The sequence below is a fragment of the Dendropsophus ebraccatus genome, chromosome 4, assembly GCF_027789765.1.
Source record: "Dendropsophus ebraccatus isolate aDenEbr1 chromosome 4, aDenEbr1.pat, whole genome shotgun sequence".
NCBI classification, from domain to species: Eukaryota; Metazoa; Chordata; class Amphibia; order Anura; family Hylidae; genus Dendropsophus; species Dendropsophus ebraccatus.
The window spans coordinates 52,267,529-52,287,089 of NC_091457.1; the positions used below are offsets into that span (position 1 = coordinate 52,267,529).

Consider the following 19,561-nt stretch of genomic DNA (forward strand, 5'->3'; position numbering starts at 1 on the left):
CCATTTAAGTGATTGTGCTACATTGTGCTACAATACCAGACCTTTTTTCCTAATCCTGGGAACCCCTATGAAGTAACTCTTGAAGCGTTAGTGTAATTTGAAATAACTTTTGACATGTTATCAGACAATGATGGAGACCCACTGCTGACACCTGCTGCAATTCGGAGATACAAATTAGACAAATGCTGTAAGTATAATACAGATGTCTCATGTGGCAGGAAAGCACCCAGGCCAGTAGCCACTGGTACCTTTGTACCATCTGTAGCTGCACCTCTGATACAGGCTAATGTGGTTCACAGCACTGTATTCTGTGAATTACCATTATCCAGTGGTTTTTATTTTACACAATTTGGTAACTTGTAATCCACTTTACTATATATCCTGCAGAAATGTGCACAAAAGAGACTTCCCACCTTAGAACAGAGTCAGAACATTAAGCGGTTATTTGTGGCCCTCTCTATTATTTCACCGTAAATCTTATAAATTCTGGAACTAATTACACAGAGGATATGTCTCAATTTGTTCTGCATTAATGCCACAGCCAGGGCTATAACCAGAGATGATTCTCAGCTTCATGAAGTTGATGAACTGAGACTAGCACAGGGCTAAATAACCATCTGGAATTTCAGTCTGAGGTTACAGGGAAGAGCCCCTGACCCCATGTTCAACTTTTCCTAGAGAAAAACTAGTACAGAATACACACTGCACCTGTAGGAAGAGGAAAGTCAGAACATGATAATTATTATTATTATTATTATTATTATTATTATTATTATTATATTCAATTCATATTTCTACACATTAAATATAAATTATCATTATGAATATATTGTATATTATTTCAGCATGTATTATTTATTTATATCAAATAATAATTAGGTTTTAGTTATTTTATGACATTATTACTATTTATACTAAATAGTTTAATGAAGATTATTAATAACAAAAGTAATATTTATATTATACTATAAAAAGTTAATATTGTGTATAAAATAATCTTTCTTAAAAAAAAAAAGAATTGTTAGCATTATTTTTTAATTGAAGCTATGTTTACACAACGTTTTTTAAGACCAAAATATGGCCATATTTTGATCATTACAGCCGTTGATAAGGATTGTGCTCTTTATTAATGGCCATAATTATCAAAATACAGTCATATCTTCGTCTCAAATGACAGCTGTCAAAAAAAAATACAGCCAGAAAAAAAATTAAGTGTAAACATACCCTAAAAAATTTAATTGTTAAAAATGTTGTTAAACATTTGCCTTATTAAATAATAACTAATATATTTGCATAATTCATAATAAAATATATACCAAAATAAGGCCATGTTCACACAACGTCGAAAAAAGACGTCCGTTATTGCCGCAATTTAACTGACTGCAATGCAATGCATTGAAGTCAATGGAATGACGTACGTCCAATGCACAGTGTATAAAATGACGTGGCGTCAAAATAATGATCATGATGTCTTTTACAAACAGCGGACGTTATTTTTTAGTTGTTAACACACAGGGTTTTTTTGTCGCCGTTCTTATCCATTTTTACTATTAAATTCAATGGACATTTCAATTAAAGACACATCCAAAAGCCAATTAGTTTGTGGGGTCGAGAGGGGGAGGGAGAAATTCTATAGCATATTAAGACAATTGTGTTCTATTTTATATTGCTATATGTAGGAAAATTACGACCATCCAAATAATAAACAGCAACACAACAGAATTAATAAACACAGTGATGTCTTAGTACAGAGATAATAAATACAGTGACATCAATGAACACTGATGACAGATGTCACATGACTTCTATCTCCTGAGAGGGAGGGGGCAAGCAGGAGACAGCGTGGATTACACAGAGGCCAGTTTTCTAACTTCCTGGATGCCATTTAACTGCCAGTTCAGCAGAACTGCGCAGACAAGGTAATACAGTATAAGGCTATGTTCACACAACGTCAAAAATAGAGAAAAGGCGGCCGATTTTTCTATTTTGAAACACGTCCATTATTGCCGGGATTTAACTGACAATGTATTGAATAACGGACGTTTTTACTGTAGACGACAAAATAATAAACATGAACATTATTTTCGGACGTTTTTTGCAAACAGCAGAGGTTTTTTTATTAGTTGTTCACACACAGTTTTTCTTTTGTCATCGCTCTTTCTACGTTTTTATTATTAAATTCAATGGACTTTTCAATTAAGCCACAAAGGCTAATTAGTAACCCCAAACTAGAATAATGTACCAGCAGCTGTCCCTACACTAAGGGAAGGCAAGGCTGCTAAATGACGATTTTAGACTCAAAATGACGGGCGTCATTTGAAACAGAGTTGAAAAAACATTGTGTGAACATAGCCTATATATAACGTTTAATGTACATCTTTAAAAAAAATATATATATTTGGCTGTCTCATAACATACTAGGGCATAAAGGATCAATGGTCACATTTTTTTTTTACCTTACATGCCCCACAATTTTCCCAGGTCCTGTGGGGACCGTATAATTTACTTAAAAAATTGTGTTGGCTTCCAAAAGAGTGGCATTCTAAAAAAAAAAAAAAAATGCAAAAAAAATTGCAGATGAGGGTGTGGCCTAAATCATTTAAAAAAAAAAATCAAAAAGAAAATTAAAAGGAAGATATAAGAATGGTTTTATTATTTTTAAGGTGGGTTTGCGAAAATGGATGAAAAATTGATGGAAAAGTGGAGCATTTGTGTGCATTCCATTTTAATCTCTTTTCGTTTGACTTCCATTATAAAAAAAATCTAAATCAAAACACATACCCATTTTTTTAAACGTACACAAAAATGTGGTCGTCTACGTTTTTGTGTACAATAAAAAAAAAGATGTGTTATGATCCGTTTTTTTTGTTTTTTTTTATAATAGAAGTCAATAGAAAAACAGATCAAAAGAGATGCTCACAAATGCATCTGTTTATTCATTCTTTTTTTTTGGCTATGTTCACACAACGTTTTTTCATCTACGTTTAAAATGACGTCCATCATTTTGAGTCTAAAATAACGAACGTTATTTAGCTGCCTGAGCCCCCTTAGTGCACTGACGGGTGTTTGCACATTATTCTAGTTTGGTTACTAATCGGCCATTGAATGGGGCTTAATTGAAAAGTCCATTGAATTTAATAGCAAAAACGGAGACAGAACGGTGACAAAAAGAAAACTGTGTGTGAACTACAAATAAAAAACGTCCGCTGCTTGCAAAAGACGTCCGAAAATAATGTTCATGTTCATTATTTTGACGTCCGCGGCAAGAACGTCTGTTTTTCAATGCATTGTGTGCGTTGAACGTCCGTCTTCCCAAGTTTTTTTAAATATAAAAATCGGCCGACTTTTAAATATTTTTGACGTTGTGTGAACATAGCCTGTGTCTGGGTTTTTTTGCAAAAATGGATGGGGGAAAAAAACAGATTGCAACCCAGCCTTTTTTCTCTTTTCTTTTCTCTACCTCTGGTAGCAGACTTTTTTATTTAGATTTGGGAGCCTTGTACACACCTGACCGGCAGCCAAAGGGAATGGGACACAAACTGCAGACAATTTGAATGATATAAATCTCTGGGATTTGTGGGGGGAAAGAGATGAGAAAGATCCAAATTTACATCAGAAATCACCTACTGCGCTTTATGTGGTCCAAAGGAGAGAATGCCTCTTGATTGATGATAATGTTTTTAGAATAGAGAAATGCTATAATTCTACACAGATGGCAGTTTTCAGTGAGATACAAAATGCATTTTGTGATAAATAATATATGGAACTAAAGTTGAACATGACAAATGATATCAGCGGGATCTCACGTATGTACATATATCATCGCCATAGAAGTCAAATTCTAAGCCATAACTCACTTGTGAGGATACTTTCACATGTTTTTAAACATATCTTTCACTTATACTTCTTTATATTGCTGCCTCCAAAAAGTTTTTAGCCTGCTTATAGAATATTTTGTATTATTGTTTGTTTTGTTTTTTTTACTGTTTTGTTTACTATTGTTAAATTTGAAATAAAATGTGGGAAAATATATTCTTAATTTACTTTTATTATATTATAAATTATAATACTTACGTAATATGATAAAGAAAAGTAAACACTGATTAACGCTTAGCCAAATTTTTTAGATGCCTATTAGAAACTTGGCCTGTAAATAATCTAATGTTTTGTTTGCGGAGGCTGTTGATTGCTTTTCATCACTTTTTTTTAGTGTAAAGTCATAGATCACCATAAGGATTTATTACACAATCTCTCCCCACTATTTCTTTGAAATTTCTCCATATAAATTAGAAAAAAGTTGGTCAACCGACTGTTTTAGTATATGGAGACCTCCCAACTCCCAAAGTTGAGAGAGAAGGATCAGGCATATTGGATTTCAACTGCCCAATCTTTTTGTTCTTAGAGAGATAAGCCTTCACCTGTGGTGTCTGGGAGTGGCTTAACAACATTCCCATTCCCTTCATTTAGAATATATGAATGCACAGTTGAGCATGAATGTGTATGAGGGTTTTGGGAAAGATATCTGTTTGGCTTTATTATCCCTAATAATAAAAGCATCAGTCATGTTTGATCTCCCTCCCCTTTAGCATCTGCTGTCATAGGGGAGACAGCCAGCCCTATCACCATTAAATGTTCAGCTAATCCAGCCATAGAGTTAGCCCATATGATTAGTATCTTGCTCATGGAAAGAGGGGACCAAATCTAGGTTGTGTCATCCCTATTTTAAAGTATTTTTAAAGAGCCAGTGCAGGGCTATTGGGGGAAATTTATGAAACCAGCATATTAGTACACCAGTCTGGTAAAAACCAATGCCCTCATGCTCTTAGTAAATCTGGCCAGCCTGAGATGGCTGCAAAAATCTATGCCTGCTCCAAAGCAGACATAGATGTTCAGCTTGATTTATGCCTTCTATCAGACATAATCTGAAGTCAACAATGCTGTGCTAGGTGAATACTTAAAAATAATCACAGATGCTTTGTACAAAAATTATTTTCAAGTATTTGCCTAGCGCAGCATTGATAAATCTGGGCCATTGTCTATTCAATTTCATTAGAATTTATGTAATTGAAATCCTTAAAGGGGTAGTGCGGCGGCCACACACAAAAACAAACAAACACAGACACAAACATAAAATATACTTACCATCCCACTGGTAATGATCGCCTTTCAAATTTCCCATTAGCCGCGTCCCCGCCATCTTCGGTCGCCATCCTCGCTTCCTGGTTCGGGTGCAGTGAAAGGCAGAGAAAAGGCTGCTGGTGCGCATGACGACATCGACCCAAGATGGCGCCCTGGAGAAGAGGATGGGATCGACAGTAATTTGGTATGTATACTTTATTTAAATTCCAGGGGGGGGGAGGGGGGAGCGGGGCCAAACATAACTTTGTAATGTGTGTTAATTAAGCGAAAAACAAAACAGCTGCACTACCCCTTTTAGGAGAATGTGCATGAGCATTGGAGGCGGACCTGGCTCCCCCGTGTATCCCCTCCCCTTAGTGTCGTGCCTCAATTAGAATCAAGTCTGGCTGCGTCACCCACAATGGCCAGAGCACATAAAGAAACCAACACCGAGCTCCATGATGGCACTGATTAGGTAGTGGGGGGATCACTACTAGAACTGGTACATTTGCTTTAAGGTTACAAACCCACTTGGCGGGTCTGCAGCGAGTCTCCATGCTGCGTTTTTGCAGCGAGACTCGCTGCAGATCCCGGCCCTATGCTTTTAATGGCAGACAAACATGCAGCAGGGATGTACATCCCTGCTGCGAGTTTGTCTGCAGAGTTCCCCATTAACCACCCGGCCGCCGGAGCTGATACTTCACCTGATCCCGGCTCCGGCGGTTCCCGATGTCTTCAGCAAGCCGGAGCGGGGACCAGGTGAAGTATATGCTCCAGCCAGCCGCCTGCAGCCCCGGCCGCCCGATCGCCCCCCCGCAGCCCCGGCCGCCCGATCGCCCCCCCCGCAGCCCCGGCCACCCGATCGCCCCCCCCCCGCAGCACCGATCGCACGCCCCCCCGCAGCACCGATCGCTTACACGCCCCCCTGCAGCCCCGGCCGCTCGATCGGGGGCCGTGAAATCGGTGCTGCGGGGGGGCGTGCGATCGGTGCTGCGGTGGGGGCGTGCGATCGGTGCTGCGGGGGGGGGCAATCGGGCGGCCGGGGCTGCGGGGGGGCGATCGGGCGGCCGGGGCTGCGGGGGGGCGGCCGGGGCTGCGGGGGGCGATTGGGCGGCCGGGGCTGCGGGGGGGGCGATCGGGCGGCCGGGGCTGCGGGGGGGCGGCCGGGGCTGCGGGGGGGCGATCAGGCGGCCGGGGCTGCAGGCGGCTGACTGGAGCATATACTTCACCTGGTCCCCGCTCCGGCTTGCTGAAGATATCGGGAACCGCCGGAGCCGGGATCAGGTGAAGTATCAGCTCCGGCGGCCGGGGGGTTAATGGGGAGGGCTGCAGACAAACTCGCAGCAGGGATGTACATCCCTGCTGCGTGTTTGTCTGCCATTAAAAGCATAGGGCCGGGATCTGCAGCGAGTCTCGCTGCAAAAACGCAGCATTGAGACTCGCTGCAGACCCACCAAGTGGGTTTGTAACCTAAGGCTATGTTCCCACACAGTAATTTTGGTCAGTATTTTGCAACCAAAACCAGGAGCTGTTTGAAAACACAGAAAGGCTATGTTCACACATGTTGAAATTAGTAAATGGCCGTCATTTAATGACAAAAAACGGCCACTATTTCAAAACATCGGCCACTGTTTTAAAATTATGGTAATTATTTGCCATTAAATGACAGCCATCTATTCAATTTCAACAGTGTGTGAGCATAGACTTTCTGTGTTTTAATCCACTTTGGTTGCAAAATACTGACCAACATACTGAGCAAAAATACCATGTGGGAACATAGCCTAAAAGGGTATCTCCATCTCCAACTAATATAAGTAAAGTTGTAGGACTCGTCAATTTAAATATTTTTGAAAATATGTTAAAAAGGGGTTATTCAGAGCTACAAAAACATGGCCACTTTCTTCCAGATACAATGTGACTCTTGTCTCCAGTTCAGGTGTGGTTTGCAATTAAGCTCCATTCACTTCCATGGAACTGAGTTACAGAACCCCACCCAAACTGGAGATAAGAGTGGTGCTGTCTCTTAAAGAAATTGGCCATGTTTTAGTAGCTCTGAATAACCCCTTTAATTTACCAAACTTGCCTCCTCCTGTTATGCCACTCTTTCCCTGTTGACAGCTCATTGTCTAGGTTACCAACTACTACTCCATTCTAGAAGCAGTGGTCTGGGACTATATATTAATATATAGTATATAGATATACAGTTCATATATAGTGTATAATATATATATAAATATATATACTATAGCGATATTTACACCAGTAAGACCAGAGCAGAGTGGTGGTCTGTGGCCAAGACAACGAGCTGTCAATAGGAGGGAAAGAGCAATATATCAGGAGAAGGAGACAAGTTTGCTAAATGAATGCATTTCCAAAAATATTTCATTTGATAAGCCTCAGAATATCCAGAAATACATTTTTATAATTTGTGAGAAGACATAAGTACAGTGATGCATAACTTATGTTTATAATGTCCATTGGGACTGCTAGGCTGAACAATGGGTGTCCACCCAATGCAGATCCTTCCAAATGCTACGTAGATACAGAAAGTAAAAATGTCTCCCAAGGATTATACCACAAGTCACTAAATTACTCAAAACGCTGAAAGTGTCTGAGAACTGGTGTCATCTGCTGCACAAAGCCAACTTATAAAACTTTATTTATTGTGTCTTTATATGACAATGAAGCAATCTCTTCTATTTGTTTTTTTTAATGGCTGCCAAAAACAAAAAGAGGAAAAAAAAAAGAAAGGTCCTTCAGGCAAGTTTATATGTTTAAGGCGTATTTCATTTATTTTATACATTACCAAGCTGATTTAATGATCAGGTCTGCTGTTGAAGGGGTTTGTTGGCATACATTGTTCTTTACATCCACTTTTGTTTTATGTTTTTTTTTTTGTTTCTTGTACAAAATCCTACAGGGGGCCAAATAATCTTGTGCTATGCATTTGTATGTATTAATATTTGGCCAAATGAAGGCTTTAATCTCAACCTACCTGATGGGGCTCCAGATGGTGCAAGTAAAATGACGTTAGAAACTGGGACATAAATAAAGGTTTAAATCATCAGAATTCGCTAATAAATCAAAAGCACAAAAATATGGTGTGGTTCTCATAGTGATGACCAACCATAAAATTATTCGGGATTCAGTGGACTACATTGGCTCATTGTAAAAAAAAAAATATCCAACATTGCTAAAGCTTGTTAAAACTTTTAAGCCCCTATCACACGGGGCGACGAGAGGAGCAAGCGAGCGTCAACCTGTCAGGTCATCTCTTGCTCCTCCTCGTTCCCCACTCGCTATTACTTGCGCCAACAGCGAGCAGGGGGACTGCGGGGAGCTGGGGGGGGGCAGCCCATAGGAGATAGCGGCGGTCTGCTGGCGCTATTGCACAGGGTGACAGCAGCAGATCGCTGCTATGGTGATAGCAGCAGATCGCTGCTATGGTGATCGTTGATTTTTAAACATGTTGAAACAAAACGATCAGCCGACATTGTTCATGTCGGCTGATCGTTGTCTTCTATTACACAAGACTATTATCGACTGTAACGTCCGATATTGGCCGAATACGGCCAATAATCGTTTCTTGTTATAGGGCCTTTACTCATTAGTTTTTTTTTTCTTATACATCTGACTGGAAGAGCCAGCAAGCACTGATATGTTTCAGCCCTAGTTAGTGCTATATAACTGCTAGGCAGTGCAGTTATATAGTGACTCCCAGGTGGTGTCTTCTCAAATTGGAATTATTCACTTTTCTTTTCCATCTGCCCAGGGCCACAATTCTTTTCTGTTGAAACATTTTAGTTTTTTTGCTCCAACACATATAGTAGTTAGGCTCCTTTGTGCCTTATTATCTGTATTAAAGCCCCCTGTGACCCCATATAGTATGAACACTCCTCTGTGCCCTCATATAGTATTAAGGCCCCTCTGTATGATGAGGTAGTGTAAAGCCTTTCTGTGCCCACATATATTACTAGGCTTCTCAGTGGACCCATAAAGCATTAGCCCTCTCTTAGTAATTCCAATGTAGTAAATAGGCTTCCTCTGTGCCCTTATGTTGTATTAGGCCCATCTGTGCTTTCATATAGTAGGTCCCCTCTTTGAATCCAGGTCTCTCAGTGTACCCCAGTTGGTACATTCCCCCATGTAGCTATATGACTGACTGTCAGGGAGCCAAATGTAGAGGACTTTGGGAGTGCAGTCGGTGCCTTCACTACATGCAAAAGCCCTGCTTTCCCTGACTTTCACTTCCCTTGTTCCTGCAAGACAACTAATAAACTATGCTGCTATGTATGTAAATCAGGGTTACCCTCAAGTGAAAGAAGTCACCTGTCAAAGCAATTCGAGAAAATCCCAGTATACGATAAGGTTCACACAACCAACCGTTTTTGCTTTAAAACAGGAAGAGCTAAAATATATTGCCTCCAATAATTTATGAACATTTTTAAGGACCATATAAAATCACTTGTGACAGTAACTGTTCTCTACCATAAATGCCTGGAATTTTAACTTGGGATCATATCCAAAATTAGTTAATATGAAGTTAAGAAATATGAAAGTAGATGCATCGACAAAAACAACAGTGGTACTACCAGCTTCACGGCCATAAATTATCCCAGTTCTTCTACTACAGCAGTAGGATTGACCTTGCGGTTCAAGTTAAATGCATTTGGTTCAGTTAGCACTGGGAAATCAAGCTTTTCATCAGGAGAGTATTTGTTTCTGCCCTTACCAGAAGGCCATAAATTCATATTAGCTGTAGTGGTATGCACTAAAAGCAGCATCCGGCTAGAACTATGTACAAACCATCTCACTAACTTTTTTCCGTTTACTAATTAAAATATTTTTTAAGGGTGTAAGAGATAATGAAATCTGGAAGGTGGGCTAGCCACAGAGATTATTCACCTGCTACATGGCAAAATATCAAATACACAGCTCAAGTAGAATGCACATGGTTTCCACAAGGGGCCCCTTTGGAGTACAGTCAGTCAATGGCCCCTGCATAATGTAACTATATATTGGTTGGCTCTACTGCAATAAAACAGTGCCACTTGGTACTGTCATGCAAAGTAGGTAAGGGATATGTACCATGTTCTATTCTATTTGCGGTACATAGTTACAGGTTATATTAGTAACCTGGAGATAACTCATTGACATAGGCCATAGGACAGATGTAGAAGGAGACATGGTTGCTTATACATATTAGGAAGCAACATTAATTACTATTGGTCTGCTCTAACTATTGGGGGGCAGCTCTTTGCTTGGGGGGGGCAACTGCATAATTTCTTGGCACAGCTCTGAATACTGGGGACACTATTCTGTAGGGTAACTCTTTACTTATTGGGGACAGTACTATATACAAGGGGGACACTCTGCCTAGTAGAGACAGCTCTACCTGCAAGGTGACATCTATACATACAGGGAAAGCTCTGCCTACTGTGTGTTAACTCTTTACTTCCTAGGGGGTAGCTCTACATACTGAGATGCAGCTCTACCTTCTGGGCACCACTCTGCCTACACCGAGCAGCTGTTCCTGAGGGACTAGGCAGATCTGCCTTCTGGGGGGCACTTTTTTACTTCCTAGATGGCAGCTCTACCTATTAATTAACTACTTATTGTGGGGCAACTCTCTCCTTGAGGGCCACCTCATCTACCTATTGGGGACATCTAAGTACCTAGTAGGGGCACCTACCTACCTTACCATTTGGGACACTATGGGTGGGGCAAAGGTGAGGATGGTGTTGTTAAAGTGTGTAGCATAAGGGGGCCTATACTCCTTCAATAACTGTCAGCCAAATGAATGCTTTTTTTTACCTGAGTTTTACAGGCAGTTCTTTCCTCCTCGTAGTTTGGTTTTCGCTCTGAAATACATTGTCAGCTGTGAGACCTTATATAGATAGGACTGTGTCTTTCTAAATCATGTCTAATAACTAGAATTTACTACAGGTGACTCCAATCAAGGGGTAGCAACTTCTCAAAGATAATAAAGAGAAAGTAAAGACCCCAGAGCCAAATTTCCAGGGTCAGAGTAAAGGGTCTAAATAATTATGTCTGAGCATACTTTTATTTCCTTTTTTAAACATTTACAAACATTTCTAAAATTCTGTTTGTGTTAATGGGGTGTTAAAGGTCACAACATAACAAAGTCTTGAGACTTACTATATACATTGTAAAGTAGTCAGAGTAAATAAGGCAACATTTTTTCAACATAGATAATAGCAAGGAAGAGAAAAAAACCTGCAAAAATTGTTTATAAAATAGTTTACATTCGAAATTGATTTAACCTGTTCCCGAACCACAAATGTGACCGTCACTTTTTGTGGTGCGTTCGCGCTCAGGCCACGGCAGTTAACTCTATAGGTGCTGCGATCAGTGCGACCGCAGCATCTATAGAGCAGAAAAGAGGGAGAATTGTCCTTTTGTTCAAATCGGGGCTGTGCGAAGCCTCTATGCTAATAGTAAATGTAGGGGGGGGGGGAAATAAATAAAAAAAGTACACATATTTAGTATCGCCCCATGCACAATGATGCTGGCAATAAAATAATCATGCGATTAAACTCGCACGGTGAACACAGAAATTTTTAAGTTACAGCATCACTGAGCTATAACCGCATAAAGTGAGACAAGTTAGATTTAAAAAATTTGCTCTGGTCCTTAAGGCACCATCTGGCTGGTTAAATATAGGGAACCTTTATTATGACACATACTCTGGTTTTCCTGTCATCAACTGTGTTCTTTGGTCTGTTTTCCATTTAATGAACTGTAAGGGCCCATGCACACAGAGCAAAGGGCCCATGCAAACATGTTCATTCTTTGAGCGGAGAGTGGAGGCGCATGAGAAATCCCATTGAAGCAATAGGACAGGCAGAATTTCAAGCAGAGTCTCCAGGGCGGGCTCGGCTCTGAATTTGTGCCTATTTTGCTCTGTGTGCATGGGCCCATATCACTGGTTAAAACCAAACAATAGAATGGCCCATGTAATGCACAGACAGGTTTGGTAGAGTGTCTTTCTGCTCATCATTTTGGCTCATAGAGGAGGTCCCTTTCATGGTTTAATAGTTCTGATTCCTAGAATTTTTTTTGTCCTTAATAATTAAAGGGGCTAGAGAAAATATTATATATATGGTTGCAGGTACATAGAAAGCAATAAAGTAGGACACTGAAAAGCATGGAGAGGTAAGCATAGCTTTTTTAATTATTATTATTATTTTATTTTTTTATTTTTTTTTGCTATATACCTGCTACCATATATGTAATGTTCCCTAACCTGATAACCCCTTTAAAGGGGTATTCCAACACAAATACTTCTATGACATGTTAAGAGTCTGTATGGCAGACACCATATCTGATGTCAGTACATTACTTATTAGAAAATACATGCAGAGCAGAAAGATTTTTATAAAGCTGTGAACGATTTTCTTTAGTGAAAAACAAATTGATCATAGAACATATCTACCATTATATGCTCCTTTAAATGATCTCAGCCCAATAACACATGCCCTTTTGAGGGCAAATTGTCCAGCATGGGTCACTTTTATCTGAATAATAGGAGACCCAAGCCGGTTCAGGGCATCAGACCTGCAGGATGGGACATGTCTCCTTTAGCTGAATGATAGGAGACAACTTCATAAACTTGAGTCAGTAATTTTAAGATTGCTAAAGTCTTCGGATTTGGACAGGTTTCATGTTTTGTTGTCTATATAACATCCGGTAACTTTCACTAATTTTAAGTGTGTGTAAATGTGTAAACCATAGACCTATATTTACCAAGATGTTCACGATTTCAAACTTTGGTACAATATGTGATGTTTGTGTAAGACAAGCCTTACCATTAATTTTATGTGACCACTAATGTGTTTCTGGTTTCTTCCATGATGCTGAATGGATTATTATTATGTGGCTGATCAGTTTATTTTTATTATAAGGAGACACAACATACATCTGCTGTGTTCTTAGCATTGTATACAATTGTGTCTAGAATGAACCATTGTGTCTTATGTCCCAAGGTAAAGCTCCATGTGATCACTTTAGGCCTGGTTAAAGGAATCTGAATATGAAGACAAGCCCATAATATGAAGGTATCAACATCTTCTTCCTATTTGCTGCCTGATACACCTTACAATACAGCACATGGGGCAAATGCTTGCTGTAACTACATTATATTACATATCTTATACTGATGCTGAGTTCCTGTATGAAATTCACAGCTTCATTCACAATTCTGCTGGTTACTTGGAAACATGTCACAGTCTTGTTGGCTAACAGGTTGGGTTAGCTAAGCTCCCATAATTCAATACTATCCTACCCAGAAGGTATTCTGGGAGGTTTCGGCACTGAAGCCTGCAAAATAGTTAACGCAGCTCTGGATTATAATATAGGAATCAGCACCTATCAAAAATGCAGTTGCTGCCCTCATATTTCTATAATCTACAGTTTTCTGTTTGTCACAACACAATGCTTTTCTCCCATTCATTGTAATGAAGGCAAAGAGCATATTTTTGGACCCCAAGGCACTTCTCTACAGAATTTAATAAAATAGACCGCTCCTAAAAAGTATGTCCAAATAATTGTGACATGAAACCAATAGGCTGATAAAAGTTTATTAGTCGAACATCCCTATTATAGTTGCAGTCCTTTAAGCTAAACAAAGAGTTAAATTACTAAATTCTTTCTTTTCCTTTTCCTTTTTTTTTTTTTTTTGTAAAGTACTGTTACCAAATGGAGAAATGTCATGGAATGTTTCCAATTCTCCAGAATATGACTACATTCTGGCCAGATTTAGGATCTTAGTTGTGCATGTGAGTGGGGTGGTGGGTGCTAGGGAAGGCAAGGTGCCAACAACCTCCTCCACATTGTCCAGTCTATTTAGTTTTGGCTAAGGCTATGTTCACACAACGTTTTTTCAGCTCTGTTTAAAACGGCGTTTCTCATTTTGAGTCTAAAATAACAGACATCATTTAGCTGTTTGGCCTCCCCTTAGTGCAATGACTGGTGTTGGTACATTATTCTAGTTTGGAATTACTAACTGGCCTTTGGGTGCAGCTTAATTGAAAAGTCCATTGAATTTAATTGTAAAAACAGAGAAAGAACAGTGACAAAAGAAAAACTTTGTGTGAACAACTAATAAAAATGTCTACTTGCAAAAGACGTCCGAAAATAATTGTCATGATCATTATTTTGCTGTCTGCGGCAATAACGTCCATTATTCAATAAATTGTGTGCACTGGCCATCTGTCCTCCCATTGACAGCAATGCATTGCATTGAAGTCAGTTAAATTGCAGCAATAACGGCCTTTTTTTAAAAAAATTATGGCAAACTGAATCTAAAAGAAAACCTAGCTACACCTCTGGCCAGATTCCCTATAATGTATAACCTTAACCCTCTCCCGCCACTGCACAGTAAATTAATGTCGCTGCAGCCTATGCCTGGTGCTGAAGCGACGTTAATTTACTGCACAGGATGACACAGGTGTTGGAGCTACACCTAGGTCATCCGCGGCGGGTCCCGGCTATCAGTGATAGCCGGGAACCCGCCGTAACTCTAGGCACCGGAGTCACGCTCCGGTGCTGAGAGTTAACCCTATTGATACTGCGGTCAGCTTGACTGCAGTATCTATAGGACTCCGGAGAGACAATTCTCCCTCTACAGAGGGAGAATTGTCTCTCCAGTGTGCATCGGGGCTCTGCAAACTGATCGCAGAGCCCCAATGGTAGCCATAGAAATCGGAAGCTTAGGATTCCGGTCTCTAGCTATGGAGGCCGGCGGGGGTAAGGAGGCAAGGCAGGATGCGTGCCGGGCGCGTGGCCGTGTGCTCTGTCACCTCCCCTCTCTCCCCTGTCGCTGTCACAAGATTATGACAGTGGCAAGGGACATAGGAGAGGGGGCAGAGCGAGGGACATCAGCTTATGGGATCATTATAATCCCATGAGTGGATGTCAAATCACGACCTGGACATTGAGGCATCAATGATACCAGGTTGTGAAAGGGTTAACATACTGATAGAAATAAAATGCTTCCAATGCCGCTAGAATATTCGCTCATGTGAGTGGGAATTTTGGTGGATGTAGAGAAGAACACAATTGAAGGAGTTAAATTCAAAAGGAAGTGAAACATTTTAGTGATTAAGGAAGGACCTTGTTCTTCCAGATAACATTCCACACCTATCCTTTCATGTTTTGAGCCAAGAAATTGTTTTCAAGACTTTGGAAATGGCAAAAAAGGAATCTTCCCTCAGTCGGTAAACTATTTTTTTTTCTGCTTTTGTGAAGCTGCTTTCTATCACCATGATCCAGACAATTTTATACATAACTTTAAGGCTAACTGCTAACTTCTCAAGCTTTTCCTTTAGACTGGCTCCTATTTAATAAGCCGGTGAGGATTTCACGGTAGAGAAATATTAAATGCAAGATGACCACCTGGTTAAAAACAATTTCCAAAAATGTTCTTTTTCCCTGAAATCTACAAATTTCAAACTACTACTTGGCAACTCCTAGAGGAGTTAACATTGTTCAAATACTCTTTTATTCTGCTATCTACAGTACAAATATGAAGACGGAACAGGAAGACGTATAGATGAGAGCAGAAAGATGCATGAATTCTTGTGACCTAAAAGGACATCACAACAGCTTACTGTTTTTACATGGCTGCAGTATCCCAGGACTGCAATGTGTGTATTTCTTAGTACAATTAATCAAAGCTAAACAGGAACTAACAAAAACAGAGTGGGCGCAGGATCATTTATATGTGACCGACAGCACAGTTCCCATGATACAAATGAGTTTTATACTACAATGATATTTTTATCCTACTTTATATTTTTTTCTTATCTTTTTAATATTGTTTTATTTTATTTTATTTTATTAAATTTTTATATAAATTAAAACTGTGTGTAGGTAAATATAGGTTTCATTATTTTATTATAAAATAAAACATTACAAAAAGTATTATAATTATAATTTCTTACTGTGTAAAATTTCGAGCAGAATGGTCTACAAACTGCTACAACAAAAAAACTTATTTCATTTTGTAGATTCATACACATGTATTAAAACTCATTGTTTTAATTATTAGTAGTAGTAAAACTATTTGCTTTGTTAGAAGTTGCTGTTAGAAGTGTGTTTATTATTTCTTCCCATAACAGTATTTTTCCTGAAAATATTAATAGTGAGACCATACTAAGGGCTATTTTCACACACAGTGAAATAAAAGCGGAATACGGACAAAATTTCAAGCTAAAAATACGGCAGTATTTTCGATATAATAATGCACTCCAGAGAAGTCGATGGGAAATTGTCTGGCAGTGCAAACCATATAGACTAACGTCCGGACAGTAATTGATTAAAACCATAAAAATAAAGAACATTTTCAGTTACAAAGTGCTTTTGTGAAACATTGCTTTTTTTTTGACCTGTTCACACATTATTTTCACTCAAAGTTATGTACTATGACAAGCCAAAAGTTTGTTACAATGATAATTACACTTTTAGGCTATGTTCCCACATAGTAATTTTTCTCAGCATTTTTTAACCAAAACCAGGAGTGAATTGAAAACACAAAAAGACTATGCTCACACTGAGTAATTGAGTAGATGGCCGTCATTTAATGGCAAATAACGGCCTTTATTTCAAAACAATGCCCATTGTTTTAAAACAACAGTAATTATTTCACTAAATATTCAACAGTGTGTGAACATAGCCTTTTTCATTTTTTTTCAATCCACTCCTGGTTTTGGTTGCAAAATACTGACCAAAATACTGTGTGGGCACAAAATAACCAAAATAAAAATTGTGCTCAATGATATATTGAATTTGTTTTGTGGCTGTTTAGGTCCTATGGATTCCTAGATGAGTGCCGCTGGACAGAAAGCCATTGTCTCCTTACTCTCTCTACCAAGGCGCAATCATATACATTAATGAGGCCTATGTGTCACTACATTAGCACGCCCGCTGCCCTCACTCAGCGTGACACATGAAAGAGCAAGGTGTGTTGTCCTGATGTGTCGTGTCAAGATTTGAGGCTGTAACAACTGTGTGCTGGAAATACTAGGGACAAGCCAGTATTTTTAATAAAGCAAGATCTTTTTTTCTCGTTAATACAATCTTTTTGTTTTTATACTGTGTGTGTATACTATTATGGCTCAAACCACTGTTTGTTCATTATTGTGGTGAACTACTTTGTAGGGATATGATTATGTACTGTGGGGTGACAAGTTCTTAGAACAAAACAACATAAATGCATATGTATAGAATGATAGAATGTACCCCTCATCCATTCCTCTTCCTTCCATCCACCCCCTCCTTGGTTGAACTTGATGGATATGTGTCCTTTTTCAGCTATAACTACAGTATTTTCCTGCCTATAAGACTGCTTTTTAAGCCAGGAAAATCTTCTCAAAAGTCAGGGGTCGTCTTATACGCTGGGTGTCGTCTTATTGCTGGGTGCTGAAAAACTTTGGAATTGACTGGAGAATCTGCGGTCCCCTCATACAGTGGGGGGAGCTCGAAAACATCTGCATTCCCGCCGTATGCAACCATATTAGGGGCAGAGCAAGCTGCAGGCATCTCGGGTATGGACAAAAGAGATACAGTAAAGTGGCTCTGTGCCCAGAAAAACACCCCTCTTTCGCCCTTGTATCCAACCGGTATTACTGTACCTCCTTCTCTGCCTCTTAGATCTCACTGTTGTCTGATGTTTTTTATTAATTTGGTGTACGTAAGAAAAGGAGTAGTCTTATACGGCGAGTATATCCCAAACTCTCTATGTTAACTGGAAAAATACGGTATATGTTAAATGGAAACTTCAATGGTTCTTCTCTTGGTAAATTGGCAACAACATGACTTTACTTTTCCAATAATTGTAGGCCGCACTGAATTCCCATTGGCTTCCGAATGGTGCAAAGTGGCACATTTTGTTATATCACATGATTTATTTATTAGCATTAAGTCCCTCCTACATGTCCTGATTTGAGGCAGCAAATGTGTGCAGTTTTCACAAGGCTCAATTCACAAGGCGGAATCAGCTTGAAGTTTCTGCATGTATTCCTTAGTGTGCACATACCCTAAGCATTTAGGGTATGTGCACACTAAGGAATTCTCGCGAACAATCCTGCCGCGGATTCTGACACTTATTCATTCTTTGGGCGGATGGTGGAATCTGGCTGACCATAGAATGGAGTCTATGGGACGGACGCACAGTGAAGCGGGAGCGCACAGGAACGAGAAACGGAATCCGTGGAAAAGTTATCCACAAGATTTCCTTAGTGTGCACATATCCTAAGGGGACAAACTGAAGGGAGTTCAGCTACAGGATCAGACTTATCTGATTTTATATTTTCAAGACTATTATGTATTTTTTATATTTTCAACTTTAAATTTAAAAAAATGCCAATGAATATATTTGTGGCGTTCTATGTGCATTTATAATAAAATAAATATTTAAAAAATGACACTCTTCGGCTATGTCTTAGGCTAGGTTCACACTGCCTTTTTGCAATCCGTTTTTTGCCAAAAACGGATGTATTTGTGTGCATCCGTTTTTCCATTGACTTCCACTTTTTTACAATGAAAGTCAATAGAAAAACGAATCAAAACGGATGCACACAAAAAACGGATGAAAAAAACGCAGTGTGAACCCAGCCTTAGGCTATGTTTACACATAGTATAACTATGTCAGTCTATTTTCAACCAAAAACTGGAGTGGAACTAACAGGACAAAATATAATGGAAAGATTTGCACAGTTTCTGTGTTTCCAAGCCACTTTTTTTTGGTTGAAATAACACTGACGAAAACACTGATAAAAATACTATGTGTGAACATTAGAGATGAGCAAACCGGGTTTGGGTTCGAGTCGATCCGAACCCGAACGTTCGGTATTTGATTAGCTGGGGCTGCTAAACTTGCATAAAGCTCTAAGGTTGTCTGGAAAACATGGATACAGCCAATGACTATATCCATGTTTTCCACATAGCCTTAGGGATTTATCCAAGTTCAGCAGCCACTGCTAATCAAATGCCGAAAATTCGGGTTCGGATCGACTCGAGCATGCTCGAGGTTCGCTCATCTCTAGTGAACATGACCCTATCGGCCGAATCAGTTTGATCCAGCTAATTATTGCCCTGTGTAACAATGATCGTTTCTTTAGGCTTGGACCTAAAATCATGGATCACTACGTGTAATAGTAATGCATGACTGACACACCCAAACAGTTAATACTTTACCTGTCCACACTCCCGTTTTTTCCTGCGCTCTGTATGCGTCCTGGCACCGTGCACTACAGCTTCAGAGCGGCCCATCTGAGCTGACGAGCCACTCGGCCAATCACTGGCTGGGACCGCCGCGAAAAATGATTGGCTAAGCGGGCTGTAAGCTAGGGATGCATTTAGAGCGCAGGAGAAGATCGCTTACGATGTTCGAGCAGCCCTTGCTAAATGATTGCCTTCAGCA

The 19,561-nt window shown here is 39.7% G+C and overlaps 1 protein-coding gene and 1 long non-coding RNA gene across 2 annotated transcripts in view; one reads left to right on the forward strand and one right to left on the reverse strand.

The window, feature by feature from the left end:
* Positions 1-19,561, reverse strand: part of WT1 (WT1 transcription factor) — a 134,120-nt gene that overhangs the window by 51,556 nt on the left and 63,003 nt on the right. The window contains exon 2 of the mRNA XM_069965783.1: positions 5,143-5,291. Within this exon, the coding sequence (XP_069821884.1) occupies positions 5,143-5,266 (124 nt within the window). The 5' untranslated portion in view covers positions 5,267-5,291. The remainder of the gene's footprint in view (positions 1-5,142; positions 5,292-19,561) is intronic.
* LOC138788170 (uncharacterized) lies at positions 1,825-17,177 on the forward strand. Its single transcript, XR_011362561.1, has 5 exons — positions 1,825-1,919; positions 5,183-5,323; positions 13,125-13,196; positions 15,658-15,785; positions 16,946-17,177. It is a non-coding gene; the product is annotated as an uncharacterized lncRNA (long non-coding RNA).